Source organism: Siphateles boraxobius, unplaced genomic scaffold (genome assembly GCF_051911475.1).
Source record: "Siphateles boraxobius isolate OS27281-9 unplaced genomic scaffold, OSU_SipBor_1 18, whole genome shotgun sequence".
In the NCBI taxonomy this organism is placed as follows: Eukaryota; Metazoa; Chordata; class Actinopteri; order Cypriniformes; family Leuciscidae; genus Siphateles; species Siphateles boraxobius.
Window position 1 is genome coordinate 10,852,364 of NW_027508788.1, and position 23,644 is coordinate 10,876,007.

The 23,644-nt window shown below is 38.0% G+C and overlaps 2 protein-coding genes across 7 annotated transcripts in view; one reads left to right on the forward strand and one right to left on the reverse strand.

Annotated features, from left to right (window-relative positions):
- Positions 1-286: 286 nt before the first annotated feature.
- Positions 287-16,545, forward strand: slc6a7 (solute carrier family 6 member 7). 2 transcript variants are annotated; one of them, XM_077233487.1, is made up of 15 exons: positions 287-857; positions 2,051-2,261; positions 5,166-5,297; positions 5,524-5,672; positions 6,283-6,326; positions 7,729-7,867; positions 8,819-8,953; positions 9,050-9,153; positions 9,240-9,364; positions 9,538-9,650; positions 11,001-11,138; positions 11,355-11,454; positions 12,997-13,115; positions 13,442-13,615; positions 15,809-16,545. In XM_077233487.1, exons 1-15 carry the CDS (start codon positions 732-734, stop codon positions 15,974-15,976), a joined length of 1,977 nt encoding a protein of 658 aa, XP_077089602.1. In that variant the 5' UTR covers positions 287-731; the 3' UTR covers positions 15,977-16,545. The 2 variants fall into 2 exon arrangements, with proteins under 2 accessions (XP_077089602.1, XP_077089603.1); XM_077233488.1 differs by lacking the exons at positions 12,997-13,115; positions 13,442-13,615; positions 15,809-16,545 and adding an exon at positions 12,253-12,394 and having other exon boundaries at positions 577-857; positions 11,355-11,511.
- A 1,324-nt stretch (positions 16,546-17,869) lies between these two features.
- stim1b (stromal interaction molecule 1b) overlaps positions 17,870-23,644 on the reverse strand; it is a 43,241-nt gene continuing 37,466 nt past the window's right edge. For 4 of the 5 annotated variants that reach the window (XM_077233482.1, XM_077233483.1, XM_077233485.1 and 1 more), the window contains 2 exons: positions 20,470-20,533; positions 17,870-19,062 (listed from right to left, as the gene is read on the reverse strand). In XM_077233482.1, coding sequence (XP_077089597.1) covers positions 18,654-19,062; positions 20,470-20,533 — 473 coding nt within the window. In that variant the 3' untranslated portion in view covers positions 17,870-18,653. Of the gene's footprint in view, positions 19,063-20,005; positions 20,534-23,644 lie in introns of those variants that run through there. The other variant, XM_077233484.1, reaches the window with a different exon arrangement.

Genomic DNA, 23,644 nt, shown 5'->3' on the forward strand with positions numbered 1-23,644 from the left:
GTATATTAAAATAAATACATAAATAAAAGTGCTTGATAATAAATAGCCTATTTAATACACGTTTATGAATAAATAGGCCTACACAAATAATAGGCTTGAATAGATTCATACATTTTAAATGAAAAAATAAATAGCATTTGTATATAATGATTGAATACAATTATTTTATTAAATTGTATTATTTTATTCGTGTATTTAAAATAGGCTATAATAGATTTTATGTCTGTTGCTGACACAAAAATCGAGTTGTGTCACACCAAGCCCGGACACACTGCGGTTTCCTGCTGTTGTAGCGAACTTTCTTGCAGAAGTGACTTCCTGTTGAAATGAGACGAACACGCTTATCACTTGTCTGAACCGAGTTAACTTTTTTCGGCAGGCGAAACTAAAGCTTTCACGTCAGAGACAGACTGAAAGCTACACATATGGACTGATAACTATTAAAAAGAATGGAGGATGGGAATGACCCAACAGTGTTCATAGGAGGGGCATTATTTACGAGTTTACCTGCAGGAAGGTGAGCTCTGTGTGCGGAACAGACTCCGGCGCCTCCCTTCATCGACTGTTCCTCCCTCCCTCCCTCCCCCAACCAACCACCAACAACCAACAACATGGATCTTCGCAGTTCACCTGCTGCGCCTTGTAGTCAAAATTACTCTATTTTATTCTAAGGTATCTATGAAAGGTCTTTAGAACATTGCATTCGGTTTTAGAGTTAGCCAGGGTTCTCGATGAAACCATTAAGTGAACAATGTAGCGAGCATCAGAAGAAAAGCGCTGGGGAGATGCTAAGTGAGGAGGAGGCGAGAACAGCACCTGCAAACGGTGTGAATGTGAACGCAGCACCTACAAGAGAGGTACTTACTAATACTAATGAACGAGAATGTTTATTTTACATGAGTGTTTTTTTAATGTTATTTGAGTTTTAAATAAAACTTGGACTTGTTTGAACACTGTTGGCTTTCTGGTTTGTCGAGGTAACACAGCCCGTCTGATCTCATTCCTGTCCATGACTGCGTTTCACCACGGTTAACTAGTTTTTTTTAAAGGGTAGTTTAAAAAAGTTTAGTTAGTATTATTATATTTGTGTTAAGGAATAGGTAATCAAAAATGCTAATTCTACCCTCATTTGGTTCCATAAATGTTTGACTTTTTCCCCCCCCACAAAAAAGGAGAATTACAACCTCAGTCACTATTCACTTTCTTCTTTCCATACCATGAAAGTGAATGGTGATTTGTATTAATTTCTCGTTATCACTCCCTTAGTAGACAATAAACCAATAAAATGAGGTTATAAGCTGCTGCTACTACTATATTCCTGAATGTAAAAGTGAATAAAGATGACAAAACTATGATTACAAAATTGAATGTTGCTCTAGCTGCATATCATAGACAAAACCTAATAATACTTATTATTATTGATGATGATGATAATAATGATGATAATAATAATACTTATTATTTTCATCAATATTTATATGATGAAAAATACCTGCAAGTAATGACAGTTACAGCCACCCTTATTCAGTAGTGTGTCATCCATGTACTTTTAGCATTCAAATGACTTCCCTTTTATCTCACTATAGGATTCATACTGCACAAACTAAACCGTTAGTTCCTCATCCTAGACTTTAGTGAAATACAGAACAGGCTTATAGAGTAGGCAGTCTTCAGGTGAGAAGTAATGCAAACTTCATAAAAGCGTTTGTCCATGGCAAACTTTGATGTTGGCTTAAGAAAGCCAAGGTGAAAAGTTTGAAGTAGCTTTAAAATCTTGTTGTTTAAGATTTGAATAGTTTGAAGTTTGAAGTAGCTAGAAGGTTTTAAGGCCAGGAATATATTTTGCAAGGGTGTTCTTGGTGGTTGCTAGGGTGTTGCTAGGCAGTTGCCAGTGTGATATCTAAAGCCTGCTGTCAGCCTGATTCAAGATATCTCTGAGTGGACTTCCTCAGCTTTATATCTTCTGACATAATTATTGAAAGACAAGGAGGTCTGTTGATCTGTTATATGATTGTGTTTGATCATAATCTTTGAATGATCTTCTTGGCAGAGTTCAGGACAGCAGAACGGGTCTTCTCACGATGTCATCACCCCCGTATCCCAGTCCCAACCGGAGCATCAGCCTCCATCCTCTGCACCTGCTCAGCCTCCCAGAGAACAGTGGGGTGGCAAATATGAATTTCTTCTCTCTTGTATTGGCTACTGTGTTGGCCTGGGAAATGTCTGGAGGTTCCCCTACCTCTGCTACCGAAATGGAGGAGGTGAGCGAGTAAATATGAAAATATAATCAGTTAGGATGAACAGAATGTACATTGTGGACTATTTAAGTTGTAAAACACAAGTTATTCTCAGTGTAAATGTGTGGTGCATTTACCATTTATTTGGTGAAGATTTGCAGGCAAAATGCAGTCATTTCAATAGGAATCTGCCCCATAAAAAGTTCCTACATAATTTTGTGAATGGGCCTTTCATGGGAAAACCAGGACGTTTGGTAATCCTAAACTGAAATCCATCCCTCTGACCAACCAACCAAAACCAAAACCCTTCCCTGTAGTAGGGAGGAGTACACATTCCTCTTCAAACCTCTGAATCAAATTTGCCTAAACCAAGACTGCCTCAAAAAAAGGAAGAAATTTGCAATGTAAAGATGGTTAGTAATACAGATGAAGACACCTGTTCAGGGATTGTGGGATAGGTGATGTAGAAAAGCACTGAGAGTTTAAAGGTTTTATTACAATAGTAAATTCTTAAATGGGTCCTATTATGCCCTTTTACGAAGTCTAGATTTTGTTTTGGGTGTATATGTTTTCATTCTTGATTGTTCAAAAAACATTATTTTTCATATATTTTACAATATTACAGCTCCTCTCTCCCCAGTCTATCTTGAACTCTTCATTTTCGATGAAGCCCCTCCTTTCTAAATGGAAAGTGTGCTGTGATTGGTTAGGTGGCCTAGTGTGTTGTGATTGGCACCGCTATAACCGCAAGCTCTACTCAAATGTAAATATTAACGATTTATAGACCCTCGCTCCTCCTCATCCGAGACACTACCCCCCCAAATCTCTATTGTCAGTTATTGGCTGGAACAGTTTGTTATGTTTCGTGGTGCGAGTTAGCCCAGTTTGTTTTTGTTGCCGTTTGTGGAGCCTGGGGTGTCTGCAGAGACCGCGTTATTTTACAGTGTGTTCAGGGGACAGGCAGCTAGCGGATAGTGAGGAGATGTTTGCTGTATGCGACAAAAAATGTTTTGGCCTAAAAAACGTGTGATATTGCTTAGAGCACCTTTAAAAAATATTAATTAATTTGAATTATTTTTGTAAAAATCAGTTTGAATGAATGATTCAATGACTCGCTCATAAATCCATTATTGGATAAATCATTGCTGTTTTAAATGAATGATTCAATGAAAAATATTTTTTTTAACGGTCACTTGTCTCCACCTGCTGGTGTAACAATTTAATTGATGCAATCTTTATTTGAAGCGTCAAAAAGGTGATTTGCTCTACTTTGATCGCTACTGTAGACATCCGACCCCATAACTGTTATCCCATTACTTCTGTGATAATATGAATTCTGGTAAAAGACAGAAATAATGATACTGTGTTATTGTTTGTGAAGCTGTTTGATATCTATACATGATGACAACTGCTCTCTCTGGGTCAGCGGCAGCACCAACGCATAGTTTGCTGTGATTGGACTCGTCAAAGGTTTAAAAAACGCAGGAGAGTCGTTGACATTTTGGAATAAGATGGGTGTTTGAATCGAGATTGCGATCCTTTAATGATTAATTGTGCAGCTCTAACACACAGTGATGTTTCAGTTAATCTTTGTTTGGCCTCATCATCACATAGTAGAGCTATTACATCAATAAGAGTAACCTCTTAAAGGTGCATTGTGTAATATTTCTGAGGATCTATTGACAGAAATGCAATATAAGATCCATAATAATGTTTTCAGTGGTGTATAAAGCCCTTGCATTAATGAACCGTTATGTTTTTATTACCTTAGAATGAGAGATTTATATCTCCATAAACACGGGCACCCCCTTCTATGGCGGTCGACATATTGTGTCGTCTTGTTTCTACCGTAGCCGACAGCGAACACACAGCGCTACAGAGCGTGCTTCGTCACTACCTTGAAAAAGACATTTTTAGTGCTGTATAAAGACCTTACTTAATGAACCGTTATATTTGTATTACCTTAGAATGAGCAGTTTCTATCTACACACACCGCGGATCCCTTACATTGAAATGCGCTGTTATGTTTCTACAGTAGCCCTAAACGGACAAACGCGTTTCGTTACTATGTTGCTTTTCATGCAAGGAAGCAAGCTTAGTTCAGCGAATAAAACACTGACACAATGATGAACAAGTAATAATAATATTCGCAATAACATATAGTTTTACTGAATTATTAAGTAAACATAATTTCTTAATTTATCCTTGTAAAGAAACCTCATTGCTGAACTGGCTACTCTCTGCTGTCTCAGACCATGACATATTTTCCTGTCGGCCACCGTAACTTTTGTTGGATGCAATTCGTAACCTCACCACTAGATGCCGCTAAAAAATCACACACTGCACCTTTAACAGTAAATCAGATCATTTATATATTTTTTTAAAAAATCACAAATTTCCTGACAGGATGTTTTCATATCCATAGGTAAATATATACAGTGTTTCTTAAGTTTCTGGATGGTTTGAAGAGACTTAATTAATGTGAAATGTATAAATAATGCAAATCCTGAGGAGGAAAAAAACCCATTGACAAATGCCAGTGATTTAAGTGTCTGGAATCACTGGCACAAAAGACATAATTTGTGGTTGTGGCTCAGTGGTTGGTGTAGATGCTCCAACATGTTGAGCTGTGTCTGACTCATGCCATTTAAAACAAATATGAATAAGAATAAAAGTGTTTAAAAGGCCAAAAATTAACATTGACAACAAAATTTAACAAGAAAAAAAAATGTAAGCATTTGGCAGATGCTTTTATACAAAGTAACTTCCATTGCATTCAAGGAATATATTTAATCCATTCTCGCTTTTCCTGGGAATCGAACCTTTGACCTTGGCGTTGCTAGCGACATGCTCTACTGTTTGAGCAACAAAATAAGCTTAGAAGTCTCTGAAATAGAACATTGACTGTTATGCTGTGTTGGGTTGCAGGTGTGTTTCTTATCCCGTACTTCATAATGCTCTTCTTCACTGGAATGCCTCTGTTCCTCATGGAGCTCAGCCTGGGCCAGTATGGAGCTGCAGGTCCCATTACCGTCTGGAAGTGCTGTCCCCTGCTCAAAGGTACCACAACACATGCAATTCACCAATTCAGCAGCTCTATTATGGTTTGTAAATTGGGCTGTGATTTATGTAAATTTGGGATTGAGTTCTATTCATTATTCAAAGTCATGTAGCTCTACTTTGCATAAGTAAGAAGAATAAATAGTCCCTCTGTATTGTAATAATCAGTAATTAAATACAGGGCTAAACAGATGGAGCTGATTGTGTTGTCTTGGCCTCGTTGCAGGGATTGGCATAGGGATGCTGTGTGTGTCCATTCTTGTCTGTCTCTATTATAATGTCATTATCGCTTGGACGTTCTACTACCTGGGCAGCTCTTTCCAGAGCCCTCTTCCCTGGTCATGTGATGCTCTTCATAACATTGACTTTTGTGGAGTAAGTCTTACTTTTCTGCTAGAAAGTTAAAGGGGTGGTTCAGGATTTTGGACATCGGACCTCATTTCTAAGTTAGCCTGGGTGTTATTTATCAGTGGAGACAGTTTTCAAAAATTTTCACGCCAGACTATCGATGTAAATGTCTGTTGAGAGAATAATGTTAGAAATCAAACTACGGAGCAGTACTACTAACCGGAGCAAAGTAAAATTCCACCGCTGCTGAGAAACTAGTTCCTGTAAATGTAATGCATTCATTGAGATGCAAGAGTTTTTTGATTTCTAACATTATTCTCTCAACAGACATTTACATCGATAGTCTGGCGTTATCATTTAGTTGCTTTTGGTGTACTGTGGAGTGGGTAAAACTGTTTTTAATGGCAGGCTAGCAGATACCGTTGACTCACGCTAGCCTAGCACCGTCGAACTATGCAACTGGAAGGACTGGATGAAAAATTTTGAAAACTGTCTCCACTGATAAATAACACCCAGGCTAACTTGGAAATGAGGTCCGATCTCCAAAATCCTGAACCACCCCTTTAACATAAAATGTTAAACAATTGTAATCTGTAGCCTTATAGACTGCTGCCTATCATCTATGTTCTCTCCACAGAACAAAACTAATGTAACCCAAAGTCCCTCTGAGGTGTTCTGGAAGTAAGGATTCTTACTTTTTTTCTCTCTCTCAGTTTCTCTATGCAAATTTACTAAACTAGTCTGTAAATTGCCTTTTTTTAAATAAATACAATTAAATGATTTCTTTTTTTTTTAAATACCATTGATTTTGAAACTAGTGTATATTAATATGTGATGTGTAAGCCACTTATTTTATGTGTTGTGTCTCAGTAAATGTTGTAGCTTGTAAAAATGCTTGAATTACTAGTCTCAAATATGAAGCACAAGCCGAACACATTGTCAGAACACAGTGTCAAATTATGTTAAACAACAAAAAAAAAAAATTTTGCATTAAATTAATGGGACAGCTTATATACTAATTGATTATTGGAAGTATTTCATAGATTTATAGACCTATTGTTAAATGTTACCCACATTTCTATTAACATTATTTAATGCATTAAGTATCATGAACTAATAATTGTAATATTTACAGTATTTATTAATGTTGATTTATTAATGTACTATTCATTGTTATTTGTTTGTAATTAATTTCAATTTCAATTCACCTTTATTTGTCCCCGAGGGGCGATTAGTTTTGCTGGAAGCATTTGTTTTAATGGAAGCATAATAATGTTTTATTTATTAAATGTTAATAAAATATCATGTTAATAACTGTTTTATTTATTAAAATCAACATTAACATACACTACCATTCAAAAGTTCGGTCACTTTTTAGAAATGAATACCTTTATTCAGCAACAATTCATAAAATTGATCAAAAGTGTCTTGATTAATGTTACCAATGATTTCTCTTTTAAATAAATGCTGTTCATTTGGACTTGTATCAAATATTAAGCAGCACAACTGTTTTCGACATTTATAATAATCAGAAAAGTTTCTGAGCATCAAATCAGCATATTAGAATGATTTCTGAAGGATCATGTGACTGGAGTAATGATGCGAAAAATTCAGCCGCTTTGCCATCACAGGAATAACTTACATTTGAAAATATATTAAAATAGAAAACAGATCTTTTAAATTGTCATAATATTTCCCAATATAACTGTTTTAGCTGAATTTATGTTTAAATAAATGCAACCTTGGTAAGCACAAGACTTCTTTGAAAAGCATTCAAATATTTTTTGAATGGTCGTGTAGATTAAATAAATGCTGTAAAAGTATTTTCAAGCTCACCTGCATGAACTAATGTTACCGAAATTGTTGCCCTAATTTGATTGTTCATGTTTCATGTTTGTTCACATCCTTGAATCTAAAAATACCAGAGTTAGAGATGTGATGTTTTGTTGTTACTGAGACACACAGACCTGCAACATCTATTCTTGTGTTCTGTGGTAAGATTAATGCTAATGTACCACAAACCACTTGAAACAGCCCTAGCTGATGGCAGAATACTCAATACACAGTGTTTGTGTGTGTTCAGTGTAAAGGTTCTGGGTGTGGTGAACAGTGAAGGGCTGCATGATCCTGGTCCAGTGCGATGGCCTCTGGCTCTCTGTTTGCTGGCTGCCTGGGTGGTCATTTTTCTCTGCATGCTCAAGGGCATTCGCAGCTCCGGCAAGGTAAGATGTCGCAGTGCGTCCAGTTGGCTTTTATCCCCATAGGAAAGAAGCTGCAAGGTTTTTTTGTTTGTTTCCATTTTCATTAAAATTTTAGTTCAAGTTTAAATAATTGTTTTTGTGGTTTTTAGTTTAGCTTAGTTTTTTTAATTCGTTTTTATAAAACATTAATATAGTTGCTATTAATTTTTATTTTAGTCATAGTTAATATAATACATCACAGACATCCCACTTCTTCTGGAAGTTCCGGGAGTCTCCTGCATATCGATAGCGGCTCCCTGACGGCCGCAAATTATATACAATATCCCTGAAATCAAGCGAGAGCCCTGTTTCCAGGGGGCTTCTCTGTGTGTGTGTGTGTTTTTTCTGTGAATTATTCAGAAGTTGCCAGCCGAGATGTTTTACAAGGAAACGGTAAATGCATTCGTTTTGAATGCGTCTCTTTTGACAACTCCTGTTCGGATTTCGGAGTCACGCTCTACATCACTTTCGTGGGAATATTATACGCAAGGATTGGTTCGCATGAGCGAGCGAGAAAGAAAGCAAATGAAATGGAGAAGGGAAGACAGCTCGAGGCCAAACTCACAAATTATATAAGCCCATGTTACGCGGGTTACACGTACATATGAATATAATGTAATATAATATTATTAATATTATGAATACAATATCCTGTATTCATTTGTGTTTGTGGTGTTTCTCCCCGAAATGAGTGTTTGTAGGGTGGGTTGTCTGACATCAAATTAAACTAAATGAAAATGAGTAATGTTGCCTCGGCAACTAGCTAAAATAAAATAAATATAAGTGTTTTTATTTTATTTTATATATTTAATTTTTTTATGGTTTGAGTTAACTAATTTCCCCGGTGTTGATTTCATATTAGGCCATTTCAGAGCAGAGGAGAATATATTCTACATGATACAAATGAATTTCCCATCTTTCCTCTGATGTAAGGTGGTGTATGTGACCGCCACCTTCCCCTATTTTGTGCTGGTGGTCCTCATCATCAGAGGGGCCACCCTTGAGGGCTCCTTAAACGGTGTCGCCTTTTACCTCACCCCAAACTGGGTCAATTTGGCTGATGCACAGGTACCATCTACTAAACACTGCATTTTTTTTAACCAATGCTACAGTTTTCTATGTCCTTCAGTTTTGTGCACACTTTGTAACTTCCTATCATTGTAGGTGTGGAATGATGCTGCGTCGCAGATCTTTTATTCTTTGGGTATTGGTGTTGGTGGCCTCCTGTCAATGGCGTCTTACAATAAATTTGACAATAACGTCATCAGGTTAGGCTTTTTTACTGTGGGAAAACACTGTTTTTGCTTTTGGTCTCATGAAACTTAAAGGTCTCAAAATGATTTCTTTCCTGCAGGGATACTTTGATTATCACCATAGGGAACTGCGCTACCAGCTTTTTTGCTGGCTTTGCCATTTTCTCTATCCTGGGTCACATGGCTTGGAGGAAGGGAGTGCCCGTGGGTCAGGTGGCAGACACAGGTACAGCCTGTTTAACCTGTTTTCTTCCTCTTCTGTCAGCCCGGATAGCTCAGCACACACCAGCCCTATGATATACAGTCACAACATTTTTTTTTTAAAATCCTTGCAGTTTCAAAGCCAATGCATAGCTTATTATTTTTCAAGAACGTATGTCATTGTATTTAACCTTTTAGGTCCTGGTCTGGCATTTGTTGCCTACCCAGAAGCCCTGGCTCTTCTCCCTGGATCAGTGTTTTGGTCCATTCTGTTTTTTCTCATGCTGTTTATGCTGGGAGTGGACACACTGGTAAGACCCTGCAGGGCATTCAGGTTTTTATGTTTGACAGTTATTCATGTTGGAGACCATTTTCATGTTGTATCTAATGTCAAGCCACACACATACACTACCATTCAAAGGTTTGGGGTTGGTAAGATTTTTAATGTTTTTGAAAGAAGTCTCTTATGTACATTTACATTTATTCATTTAGCTGACGCTTTTATCCAAAGCGACTTACAATTGCTATATTTCAGAGGTCGCACGCCTCTGGAGCAACTAGGGGTTAAGTGTCTTGCTCAGGGACACACCATTGTGGTGTCTCACAATGGATTCGAACCCGGGTCTCTCACACCAAAGGCATGTGTCTTATCCACTGACTGCGCCATCACCACCACCTCATTATTTTCACCAAGGCTGCATTTATTTGATACAAAAATACAGTAAGCTAGTAATATTGTGAAATATCATTAGAATTTAAAATTGTAACATTTAAAAGGCGCTAAATAAATAAAACGTATTATTATTATTATTAAAATGTAATTTATTTCTGTAATGGCATAGCTGAATTTTCAGTAGTCATTACTTCAGTCAACAGAAATCTTTTGTAACATTACATGTCTTTACTGTCACTTTTGACAATATACTGCATCCTGTCTAAATAAAAGTATTTCTTTTAAAAAATCGGATCCCAAACATTTGAACGGTGTACAAACATTATTTGTGCACGTGTACACATAAGAATAATCATTTGAATCTACACTATTTCAGTTAAATTCAAAAGACTGGGACCTGACATACAGATCTGCCCATTTATTTCTTTAAAAATGAAAGAAGGATCCATATTAAATGACTGGAAAGGCCATGGGAACCTGATTGGTCCAAAAGTGTGAGAACTCTGATAGGAAATCCCAGTGATCGGGTTTCAGTGTTTCTGGATTCGAAATGTTATTGTAGGAAACATCAGTATTCAGGAAGCAGATTTGTGAAGGATGTGTGAAATAACAGTATACAATACATCCTGTCTTCATGCACATTTACTGAAATGAGTGTTGTAGCTCAAGGATGGGATGTGCAGTAACACAGCGGTTTTCCTTCCTCTGTCTTCCCCTGAAAGCCCTGTCTTTCTTTCAGTTCAGAATCAGAGTATATTATTGCTTTATAATAACAACAAATATAGCTTGAATATACTGCAGTTTGGAATGAGCACAAACAGATGATGTAGATGATGGCACAGCAAACAGCAAACCGAGGATCTGTTTAATTTTGTTGATGTAGATGTCAGGGAAACTTATGTTTGCATACTCCAGACAGGTTAAGAGAGGACACTGTCCTTTGTTTAAATCTTGCTATTGTGAAGTTCTCTCTCTCTGTGTCCTGTAGTTTGGTAACATGGAGGGCATCTGTACAGCAGTGATGGATGAGTTTCCTCAGCTCAGATCCAATCTGAAGCACAAGACGCTGTTCCTGGCACTGCTCTGTTTCGCCTTCTATCTGATGGGCCTGCTACTTATCACAGATGTAAGAGGAGCAAACAAACTGACTTTAGTATTGTCATATATTTGACATTTTTAAATACTTGTGTACAGATGCCCAGTTTAGTTATGCTTCTGAAATGTTTAATATCATAATTCATCATCTTGTCCATCTTCATAATTGTTCATTAGGGGTCGTCTTCATGCTATTACTGTTTTTGTTGTCTCATTTTTTATTTTGTCCTGTGTTTTTTCATCACAGGGTGGGATATACTGGTTCACGCTCATAGACTCCTTCAGCACTAGCTTTGGTCTCATCATCATTACTCTCTTCATGTGCATTGGCATCTCATTCTTCTATGGTACACTCTCTTTGATTTTCTCATATAGTAGTATAGTAGGGTGTTCACACTCTGCCAGTGTTGCCAACTTAGCGCCTTTGTCGCTATTTTTAGCGACTTTTCAGACCCCTTTAGCGATATTTTTTTAAAAAAGCGATTAGCGACAAATCTAGCGACTTTTTTAGACAAACCTCAGTAACCTCCAGATGTTCCCAGTACTGTTCTGCGAGCGCGAGCTCTTGCTTTCTCCCTGCCGTCACTCTCTCTAACTGCGTCTACCTTGTTCAGTGAATGGCTGAGACGAGGAGCAGCAGATTCATGTGTTGAGCGCGCGGCAGTTTTTTTTTTTCCCCACGGACTTGTCACTTATCTGCTTCTCTTTTGTTTTATTTTTAAAGAGTTTTGTTTGACCATTTTAATTTACTTTCTTTTCTTGTGCTTATTACTTGTAATACTCACTATCACAGAGCTTTCACCCAGTTCCCGAACTCTCTCAATTCAGATAATTTTACACATATAAAAAGATTTAGTCATTCACTATATCATAGCTACTTGTTCTATTGTCTGACAAAAATAATATAGGCAATGAGAACAGCTTTATTGGACATTCGGCTATATTATATTATATTATATTAAAATACAGAATGTTAGCATGAATTTAGAGGGAAAAAACATTAGGCAGGCAGAGCGCAAGTACGACGCGATGACGTCATGAATATGCTAATTAGCACATGACGTCATCTAGCGACATTTGGCGACTTTTAGGGAAGGCGTCAGCTACTTTCCTTTGAAAATAGTTGGCAACAGTGCACTCTGCAGGTTTGGTTAGATTAAAACAAACCCTGGTGTGATTGCTCTGTTAGTGCGGTTTATTTGAATAAGTGTGAACGCTGCCATCTGAACCCTGGTGCGCACCAAACAAGCGGACCGAGACCACTGGAAAAGTGGGTCTTGATCCACTTCCAAATGAACTCTGTTGAGGTTCAACTGAAATATGAACTCAACATGGATCAAAGACATCTAAACGAACCAAAAACAGGACATGATGTCTATGAGACCCTAAAAAGGACAGAATCCATGTCCTGTTTGAAGGAACAGTATCAGGATGATATTGTCTGTGCTTCTGATGAAGAACTGATGCACTTATTCTGATATAAGATATTCAGCTTTTTGTTTCTGAGTTACATGAAATGCCATATGAAAAGTTCTTTAATTTTGACAGCATCTTTTTTTTTTATTGCCCCAATCCATTTTTGTGGTATCTATTTCAGATAAACTGCTTGAATGGCGCTTTAAAAAACAACAACGTTGGTATATTGCTTTACATGTCCGTCACACAGTTTCATGGTTTCAGTTAAATTCAATTAAAGTTTATTTGTATAGAGCTTTTCACAATGCATATTGTTTCAATGGAGCTTTATAGAAAAATACTACATTTTCTTGTAGTAATTTTACATTCATTGGTTTGGTAAAGTGTCTGCTAAATAATAATCAACATCTCTGTCACATGTTCCTTTCGTCATGAGATCTATATTATATTTGCATATCCTGATGTAATTGCAGGGGTGAACCAGTTCTGTCAGGACATTGTGGACATGATCTGTCACTGCCCGCCCTGGTGCACAAAACTGCTGTGGTACTTCAAAGCCTGCTGGGTGGTTTTCACTCCCTTCCTGCTAACAGTGAGTGTCCTGTTTTTGGTTGGGTTGTTTTTTGGAATTAGCCTCATCTTTTAACATGTTGTGATGCTTCTGTTTATGATTAACAGTAATGTAATTGTTAATGTAATATGGAAATGTTAATTTATTAGACTTTTAAGGGTCAGAACAGAATTGTATTACGGGCAGAAACTTGCCTCTGCAGCAAAGTGGAACCAAACACCATATCTGTCCTGCGTCCAGTGTAATGAATAATTCAGAGTTGCTGGGACACTGACAGTGATGGTTCCCATTCACAGAGGCGTCTGTCTTTATATTCAGAAATCTAAGCGATTGTTTTCTCTGTACAGTTCATCCTGACCTACATCTTCATTGAGATGTACCGTACGTCTCTGACCTACGGCTCATACGTGTTTCCGACCTGGGGCAAAGCGCTGGGCGTGTGCATGGGTGCCTTCTGCTGTCTGCAGATTCTCATCTGGGCCGTTGTGGCTGTCAGTAAAGAGTCTGGCACTCTTAAAGATGTAAGTCCCTCCAAATCACCATATATATATATATATATATATTTGTGTGGATAGAATTGGTGAACAAACCCATGCTAAAGTTGACTAAAAAGAGGAATAAAAAAATCATCTTTTGGAAATTGATCTTAATGCCTTAATTTAAAAAAATGAGGAAAACCCAACCTTTAAGGACACCAATTTTCTTTGTGAATGAATAATGTATCGTAAATAAATAAATGTTCTTCCTTAAAATACAGGTTGCATAAGTCAGGACACCTCTATTTTAAATTCCCATAGAGCCAGGCAGATTTTTATTTTTAAAGGCCAGTTGTTTCATGGATCCAGGTTACTATGCATCCTGATAAACTTCTCTTGGCCTTTGGAATTAAAGTATTCCCCACATCATCACAATCCCTTCACCATACCTAGAGATTGGCATTTAAAGGTTGGATTTTTCCTCATTTTTTAAATTAAGGCATTAAGATCAATTTCCAAAAGATGATTTTTCTACTTTAGCATGGGTGTGTTCACTTATGCTAGGCACTGTGTGTGTGTGTGTGTGTATATATATATATATATATATATATATATATATATATATATATATAGTCCCTCCAAATCACCATATACATACACTATTAACACTTATTCCGCAAGGATGCATTTAACTAATCAAAAGTGACAGTAAAGACATTTATAATGTCTATTTATAATAATAAATTTTGATTTCAAATAACAATTATTTAAATTAATAATTAATGATAATAAATAATAATAAATTAAATGAATGTAAATAAATTATTTAAATAAAAGTTTAAAATATTATTTAAAGTGCCCCTATTATGCTTTTTTGGATATATCTTTTGTGTCGTTACTTTGTAATATAGCTGTTTGTGAATGTAAAATTTCTGCAAAGTTTCAAAGATAAAAGTGCACGATAAAGAATCGATTCTGAACTGCCTGAAACGAGTCGTCGGTAATTCCAGTCTCACTCACCGCACAAACCTACGTAGGCCTGCAACAAATTAGCATTAATGCCAGCCGATGGACTTCATTGGCTGCCTGCAAACAGCGTCTACTTTGAGCCGCCCTTAAACACTATTTGTAGCTGCCTGGAAGAGTCTGGTTTGTGTTGTCGACACGTTGAGAAGACACTGTTTTTTGCACACTGAAAGCAAATTCACTTTGTATGCACTTCCAAAGGATGAGGACTCAAGCGGGAATTGATATGGTTAAAACGGACGCCGTCCTTACTGTTCATATTACTTTCTATACAAGCGCCGAGGAAACCTCCAGAGCTGACACTCAGATGTGGTAATGGATGTTTTGTTTCTGACACGTGCTGTAAGCGGTAGACCAATCACAAATAACTGGGCCATCTGACCAATCAGAGCAGAGTAGCTCTCGGAAAGGCGGGGTTCATGCCCTGTTTACACGAGAACGCTCGCGGGTGAAAACGTAAAAATATTTTATCAGATGTGCTGACGTTTTTGGGGCTTAAAAACGCAAAAAAGTGAAACCACCCTCCAGAGTGGAAATCTTAAAAACGCTACACCGTTACGTTCCTGTCTAAAGGGTAAAAACGCAAATCTGCTCACGGTGGCTCTCGTCGCGTACGCGTTTACGTCACAGGTATGCGCCAGTACAGGAAAATAACAACCAACATGTCGGATTATTTCCATACGTCGGACCTTCAAGTTGCTCTAGCAGCTCTGATAAACGTACAAGAGTCTTTTGCTGTTCGCTTCGCCATGTTTTGATTTTGCGCTACTAGGGAGAGAAGGACTTGGTGCGGACTTGGTGTTGTTGTGTGGCAGTGCATCACATTGCCACCTAGCTGCCTGGAGTGCATACTACATCGAATTTCACACTTTTGCGCCACTATATGCACGCAGATTTCCCCCCCCATAACGCTCGTCTAAACGCAAAATAAAAAGTGATAACGCAATGCCACTTTTGCGTTTTCTCTTCATATCTTTTCCGTGTAAACATAGTCTTAGAGAGACTGAATCCTTTATCGAACCGTTTCAGACACTGTGAAAAGAGGTAATGCTGTAGTGTAGGTAATGAGCATATTGATCTTGGATGCATGTAAACTTATTATATGAGACCTCCAAAACAAAATTAGGAACCTTTAAAATGGCGTAATAGGGCACTTTCATTTTTCAATAAACATTGCATGTGTACATGTTGACCTATGTTTCTTACATTCAGCGCTTTAAGAAATCCATCCGTCCCCTCAACTCTTGGCGTGTTAACAACATAAACGCGACCTCTCAGGAGCAGCACGTGGAGTCCCAGACAATAGAGGGACCCTTCACGGTTAATCTGACTGAAGCAGACTTCACCGCCATGAACTTTGAGTCCATAAGCGAGGCATAACACTGCCCCAAGTGTTGGGAGGTGGAACTGCACCCTCTCAAAAGGACAGGTACTGGTGAGGACTTCTGTCTGGAGAACGGTACTCTTCCTCGCCAGTCCAGCTGGACTGAAAGGATGTTACTGACTTTTATTAGTTTAATTTATGATGATGTTGCTCACTTTAAATAGCACTGGGCCTAAGGCCAAAGCCAGAGACTGAGAAACGGAAAAGACATTTGGTATCTCTGGTTGAATACTTGATGTCTTAAGGATTCCATTTCATGCCATTCACTTAGTGTTTTCATCAAAGAGTGTAAAGACTTATTTTATAAGGTAACAGACTGAGTAACATGATCTGTTTTTCCTTTGCAGTGAAATATACATTATACAAGAACCAGGTCACATAAAAGTCAAGACAAGGCCTTTAAGCAAACTGAACGTACTATTTAAAATAACTGTTCTCGAGATAATTAAATACATGAGGCATTGTAAACCCTCTTTAGAATGTTTAAATGTGTAAAAACATTACCATTTTTATAACTTTTTGAAATGCAACACATACAGGAAATAAAATCGCAATGTTTTCATAATTGGTTCTCAGCAAAAGCTTGGTCGTGTTGACCAAGGGCAGATTCAGCTTATTCCAGTGTTCTAGCAAGGACTTGATTGAAGCATACTTCCTTATGACAGAGGCGGCTCTGAAACAGGTTTGTTTATTGAGATCACCATGGTAACAGTGGTAAACCTGCCCTTGTTGGGACTTTGTTGTGGACACTAACTCATTGAGCTATCTGGATTTAGATGTTTTCTCTCAGAGTGCATGAATGCCTGCCATTTAATGTTCTGCTCCATTACAGTAGATGCAAACCAACTTTCAGGATGTATTAAATACACAGAAGAAACGTGTACAGAGTGCACTGGATGGAGGGGATATATACACTGAATGTGCAGTGTTGGGTCTGAGTTGGTGCATATTTCACAGTGGTTTTCTGCAAACAATTATGGGATGGCTACTTCCTGCAATGGTTTCAAAAAGACGTTTACAGATTTATCACCAGCTCCATGACGCAAAGAGGTTTTAAAAAAACCCGCAATGCTGAGGAAGTTACTCTAGAAAACCTATTCAGCTCTGAGAACCGCCAAACATTGTTTCAACTTGTTGTCTATGGGAGGTATTTTCTGCTAATTTAAGAAAAAAGTGAGAACATGAACTATTTCTTTATTTTTTATAAGTGTTCACAAAGTACACTACAGTTCAAAAATTAGTATGATTTTTAAAAGTTAATTGAAAAAATGTCATACTCACCAAGGCTGTTTATTTGATTTGCAGTTAAAAATAGAAAAAAATTCCAGTCTTCAGTGTCACATGATCCTTCAGAAATCATTCTAATGGACTCATTTTGTGCTTAAGAAAGATTAAGAAAGATTTATCAATTTTGAAAACAGTTGTGCTGCTTAATACTTTTGTGGAAGGCATGATGTATTCAGGATCCTTTGATGAATGACGCTCAAAAGAACATTTATTTGAAATAGAAATCTTTTATCAATTTAATGTGTATAAAAGTACACAAAGTGAATACAATTATTTCTTAAAGAAATCTTACTGACACCAAACTTTTGACTGGTAGTGTATGTGCCAATATGTAAAATAATAAATTCGATTTTTTTTAAACGGATTAATTACAGATTTCATTTTTGATTTTCATTTAGATTTTTTTTGATAATACATTGTCCCCTAATGTAATTTAAAAAAGTGCAATTAAAAATGTGACCTTTTACTTTTTTTATTACAAAGTCTGCCAAAATTAAATAAAATAAGTAAAATGTGAAAAAGAAATGGCTAATAATGGTGACAAATGTATTTTAAGATGTAAAGTTTTGTGTTCTAGTGTCAAGAAAAGAAACTCCCCAGTGTATGTTAGCACTCAACTTTTAATTTGCAAAACCTCCCTTTGTATATCTTGTTTTATTACTTCACCAGTATGAAAAGCATGAAGTTAAAGGCATGTAGTTACACGCTGACCATCCGAAACAGACGAGAACTACAGTATACATCTCTACCTCACATTAAATGACATTTGGCAGTGCTTAAAATGAAAGGCACCGATCTCCTCCATGAGGACGTTAAGTTTAGAACATTTTAAAGCAAATTTTGGTAACAGCAGGGGAAATCTGAGGCAAGTCTATTCAGCCTCACATCTGTAGGTCAATACGCATACTCATATTGTGTCATCTGGTCTGTTTTTTTTTTCAGTAAGGGGATGTGAACGGTAATATTATGGGCAAATCTTTTCCTCTGTCAACACAATGTTGAGCTGCACTTGAAAAGGGGAGAAGTCCAAGCAAATCCTATGTAAAACAGAATAGAGTAGGCAGAGGCTGAAAGTATCTTCATGCGCTTCGGCGTTTGTTTTGAGAGTGAAAGCTCAAGCTCACGCTAACTACACTGAAAACCAAAAGAAACTTACACCAAAAATGGACAGTACCATCTAGTGCCCTTATTAAAGTAAATAAATAAATGTACAGTGATACCATACCTGTTCCCAACAAATAACTGTTCCTGTTGGTCAAAACAATTATGATATAAATCAAAAATTCTGCATAAATGACATGTTCTTACTAAAATTCTTCAAGATTAGAAAGTACCATTGCGCGGGTCTTAGTCCTTTTATATTTCGACATTTTCCCCAAACTGATGTTATTTCCTTCTGAAGATTTTAGTAAAGGTGTTTTTCTTGCGGTTCGTGCTGGAACCTTCAGTGTCTTCTCCGGTGGAGCAACTGTCCTCGTCCAACAGGTTCTTCTTGCCTGTGATGTGAGAGACTCGGCTGGATCGCTTTCCTGACGGCGATGACGAGCCGTCCTGCTCGGAGGTGTAGTTGAGCGAGCGCATGGAGTTGGCGGAGGTGAGGCTAGACGAGTGGATCTCTCCGAGACTGGCACATTTCTCCATGCCAAAGGTCTTTTTCTGCAGCAGAAGGCTGTCGGTGGAGGAACCACCATTGGATCGGGACTGCTTACTGTAGAGTGGACTTGAGGAGCAGCGCTGGGCATCTCCGCAATGAGACATGGAGAGGGAGGAATCCGATTCGGACCGGTTCAGATCCCTAGATGATGGTACAGTGAGAGAAGAGGATTTCAGAATCAACACATTTACTTTCCTTCTGTCTGCTACTTTCAATTTTTGAACTTGGTCATGAAAAGGCACTCGCAATCCATTTTACTTCCATTTGATTATGTACTTCCATCACACTTGAAACGATTGGATCCCCGATTATTCCCCAGAATGCAGCCAAACCTCGTGAGATACTACTTCCCTCATGAAATGCTTTAAGCACCTACAGAACTTATGACTGAGAAGACGAAAACCCACAAAAACATCTCAGCATATTACAATCACCCCCCCCCCACCAAATCTATCATGGCTTGTTATATTCTCACAACATTATTTTCTTAACAATTAGAGTAACATTAACCATCATTAAATTACTGCATTAACAACTGGCATGGTTTTAGAAAAGCTACATTATCTTCAATATGAACCTAAAACAAAAATAATTAAAAAAAAGTATAATAAAAATCAAAGCATTACAATTATTTCGTTATTTTAAAAATGATTACATTGTAAAAAATATTTAATTAATACAAAAATAATTGATTGAAATGATTATAAATATTTATTTATTTATTTATAATATGGTCTAGGCTATAGGTAATGTCATGTCACCCGCTAAAAAATTGTTTCAGAGGCAGAACAAGTTTAAATTTAAGTTTAGAAATATGAAGACATTTTTTCCCCCACTGGAAGGATGTCCATTGATGAATCAAAGCACCAGGAACGTTTTATAAAGAAAGTAAATGGAATGAATTCTGATTTCATATTGACTTAAAATAACAAAGAGATGCATGCTGGATTCATTTGGTTTCTCACTGCATTTACATGTAAATCGTTAAAACAAATGAGCTAAATAAAAAAGTTATGATTCAAGAAAAGTGGAATCATAATATATATCAATATATCATAATAGATATAGAATTGATATTCATTACAATTTAGCGTGAAAACTAATGCATAAGCTTAAAAATAAAATAAAATATAACTTTGTTAGCAGTTAGTTTTTTAGAATAGGAAATATTTCAGTTCTTAATTAGTTAAGTATTTATTAATTCATAACAGGGAGGTTGTGGACACCCAACACACATGCCGTGTGTGTGCACAGCAAACGATGTGTTTGTGGTACCCGATGCTTTCAGTTCCCTGATCGCTGCATGAACGGGTTAACCCTGTTGGCGGCAGACCTGAGACCACCTCCACTGACGTGAAGTATGAGGAACGGTACTGAAGCGCAGCAAAGCGCGAGGAAGAGACGATGGAGGGATGAGACAGAGAGGAAGAGAGTGACGGCACAGGGAGAAACTCTGTGTGACCGATGGAGTGGCTGCGAGTCTGACGCACATAAGGTCGGCCAAGGGGCCACAGGGGCCCAGATTCACTCTCACTGCCCTCTACCAACCTCTGTGAGCTCAGGTTCAGCGTGGGGTCTCCGTGACGGGGCCGCAGGGACACCAGGCTGGGAGCTGAGGAGAGGCACACACACAGATGTTTGTCATTCAAATCATCCAGTCTCTGTGAGATACTGAATGTACATGGGAGAAATAATCAAACCGTTAAATCTTATTAAAATAACCCTAACCCATATTGGAGTCTGGGACACTGAGAACCCAAAGACTACTGTAGTGTACACTGAGTTCTTAAAAGCTTAGTTTAAAGGGACAGTTCACGCAAAAATGGAAATTCAGAATTTACTCATTTTGATCCAAACCTGTAAGACTTTCATTCATCTTCGGAACACAAATGAAGATCTTTTTCAATGAAATCTGAGAGATTTCTGTCCTTCCATTAACAGCTACACAACTGACCCTTTAATGATTATCGTCAAATGAATCTATATGAATCAAGTGGTTTAACAAAAATTTTCTGAAGAGACTTGATTTATACTTTATATTAATTTAGTCTTTTATTCACATTTAAACATTGATCAGCGGACAAACAGAAGCTCAACCGAACCTGCTTAATACGCGAGAACAAACCTCAATGGTTCTTGCAGAAGCTCAAACATGATGCGTAACACGAGAACAAACCTCATTGGTTCTTGTTTAAACTCAAACGTGATGCGTAACACGAGAACAAACCTCATTGGTTCTTGTTGAAACTCAAACGTGATGCGTAACACGAGAATGAACCTCATTGGTTCTTGTTGAAACTCAAACGTGATGCGTAACACGAGAACAAACATCATTGGTTCTTGCTGAAACTCAAACGTGATGCGTAACACGAGAACAAACCTCATTGGTTCTTGCTGAAACTCAAACGTGATGCGTAACACGAGAAGGAACCTCATTGGTTCTTGCTGAAACTCAAACGTGATGCGTAACACGAGAAGGAACCTCACTGGTTCTTGCTGAAACTCAAACGTGATGCGTAACACGAGAACAAACCTCATTGGTTCTTGCTGAAACTCAAACGTGATGCGTAACACGAGAACAAACCTCATTGGTTCTTGCAGAAGCTCAAACATGATGCGTAACACGAGAACAAACCTCATTGGTTCTTGTTGAAACTCAAACGTGATGCGTAACACGAGAACAAACCTCATTGGTTCTTGCTGGAACTCAAACGTGATGCGTAACACGAGAACAAACCTCATTGGTTCTTGCTGAAACTCAAACGTGATGCGTAACACGAGAAGGAACCTCATTGGTTCTTGCTGAAACTCAAACGTGATGCGTAACACGAGAACAAACCTCATTGGTTCTTGCTGAAACTCAAACGTGATGCGTAACACGAGAACAAACCTCATTGGTTCTTGCTGAAACTCAAACGTGATGCGTAACACGAGAACAAACCTCATTGGTTCTTGCAGAAGCTCAAACATGATGCGTAACACGAGAACAAACCTCATTGGTTCTTGCAGAAACTCAAACGTGATGCGTAACACGAGAACAAACCTCATTGGTTCTTGTTGAAACTCAAACGTGATGCGTAACACGAGAACAAACCTCATTGGTTCTTGTTGAAACTCAAACGTGATGCGTAACACGAGAACAAACCTCATTGGTTCTTGTTGAAACTCAAACGTGATGCGTAACACGAGAACAAACCTCATTGGTTCTTGCTGAAACTCAAACGTGATGCGTAACACGAGAATGAACCTCATTGGTTCTTGTTGAAACTCAAACGTGATGCGTAACACGAGAACAAACCTCATTGGTTCTTGCTGAAACTCAAACGTGATGCGTAACACGAGAACAAACCTCATTGGTTCTTGCTGAAACTCAAACGTGATGCGTAACACGAGAACAAACCTCATTGGTTCTTGCTGAAACTCAAACGTGATGCGTAACACGAGAACAAACCTCAATGGTTCTTGCTGAAGCTTAAACGTGATGCGTAACACGAGAACAAACCTCATTGGTTCTTGTTGAAACTCAAACGTGATGCGTAACATAAATTCAATTTGTTCGTCATATAAAGCGATCGTGTGTCTTCCAAAAAACTGGACTCAATTCATATGGATAAGTTTTATGATCTCTTTATGAACTTTTTAAAGTATCAAAGTGGTAGTTGCGTAGCTGTCAATGGAGGGACAGAAAGCTCTCAGATTTTATCAAAACGATTCGTACGAAGATGAACGAAAGTCTTATGGGTTTGGAATGATGAGGGTGAGTAATTGATTTTTGGGTGAACTAACTAGAGATGCGCGGTTGGCGGTTATAGCTGCGGACTCCGCGGATCGGGCGGATGACGTGACGGAAAAAATATTTTAATTAAATTTGGGCGGGTGGTGGGCGGTTTCTAGTCTCGTGGCTGTCATCAGCAGCGCCTTGTATCAGCGGATGGCGGGCGGGAAAATTGGTCAAAATCGTTGGTGCGAATGGATGGCGGACGGATGATGAGTTTTGTGATGCGGTTGTGGATGAAATAATAGCCCATCCGCGCATCTCTAGAACTAACCCTTTAAAGGTGTGCTATATTCTATGTGTTAGTTATGTGCTATAGTGCACAAAAACAGCTGTTGAGATAGTATTCTCACTTGAAATGGAGTGGAGGCTTGGACCTGGAAACAGTATTCAATACGTCATGACAACTAGAGGATTGCATGAGGAACACTAAGCTATAGTATAGTCCTAAATGATATCTGGTATAATACGAGATATTGATGTTGATGAAGGGGAACTTGAGAACATACATGTTGGTACCATCACACCAGTCTTTGATGCAAAAGATTGACCACAATACAAACACATGACTGAAACACATTTTGAAAGTTCCAGCTGGAAGGAGCATGCGTGATGATGATTGACCACATTAAGTGTGCTTAATGAAGGAAAACAGAGCTGGGGAGGAAACAGAGCTGATAATGTGCCACAGGAAGTGAACATAAAAGTGCGAAAGCATTGCAAGGCCGCAGTGCAAAGAAGATCAGTGTCCACATAAATGTATGATCTGGAATACACGGTTTCCAGCCTACACCAAAATACTGCATGAATTTATTGAAACGGATAATGACCGTCTGACTGTACATTATCCAGCTTATTACACGGCTACTTAACGAATAAATGGACATGAAATATTGTTTGGAGTCTAATTATTTTGTCAGAAGACCATGGAGTGATTTGAAAGACATG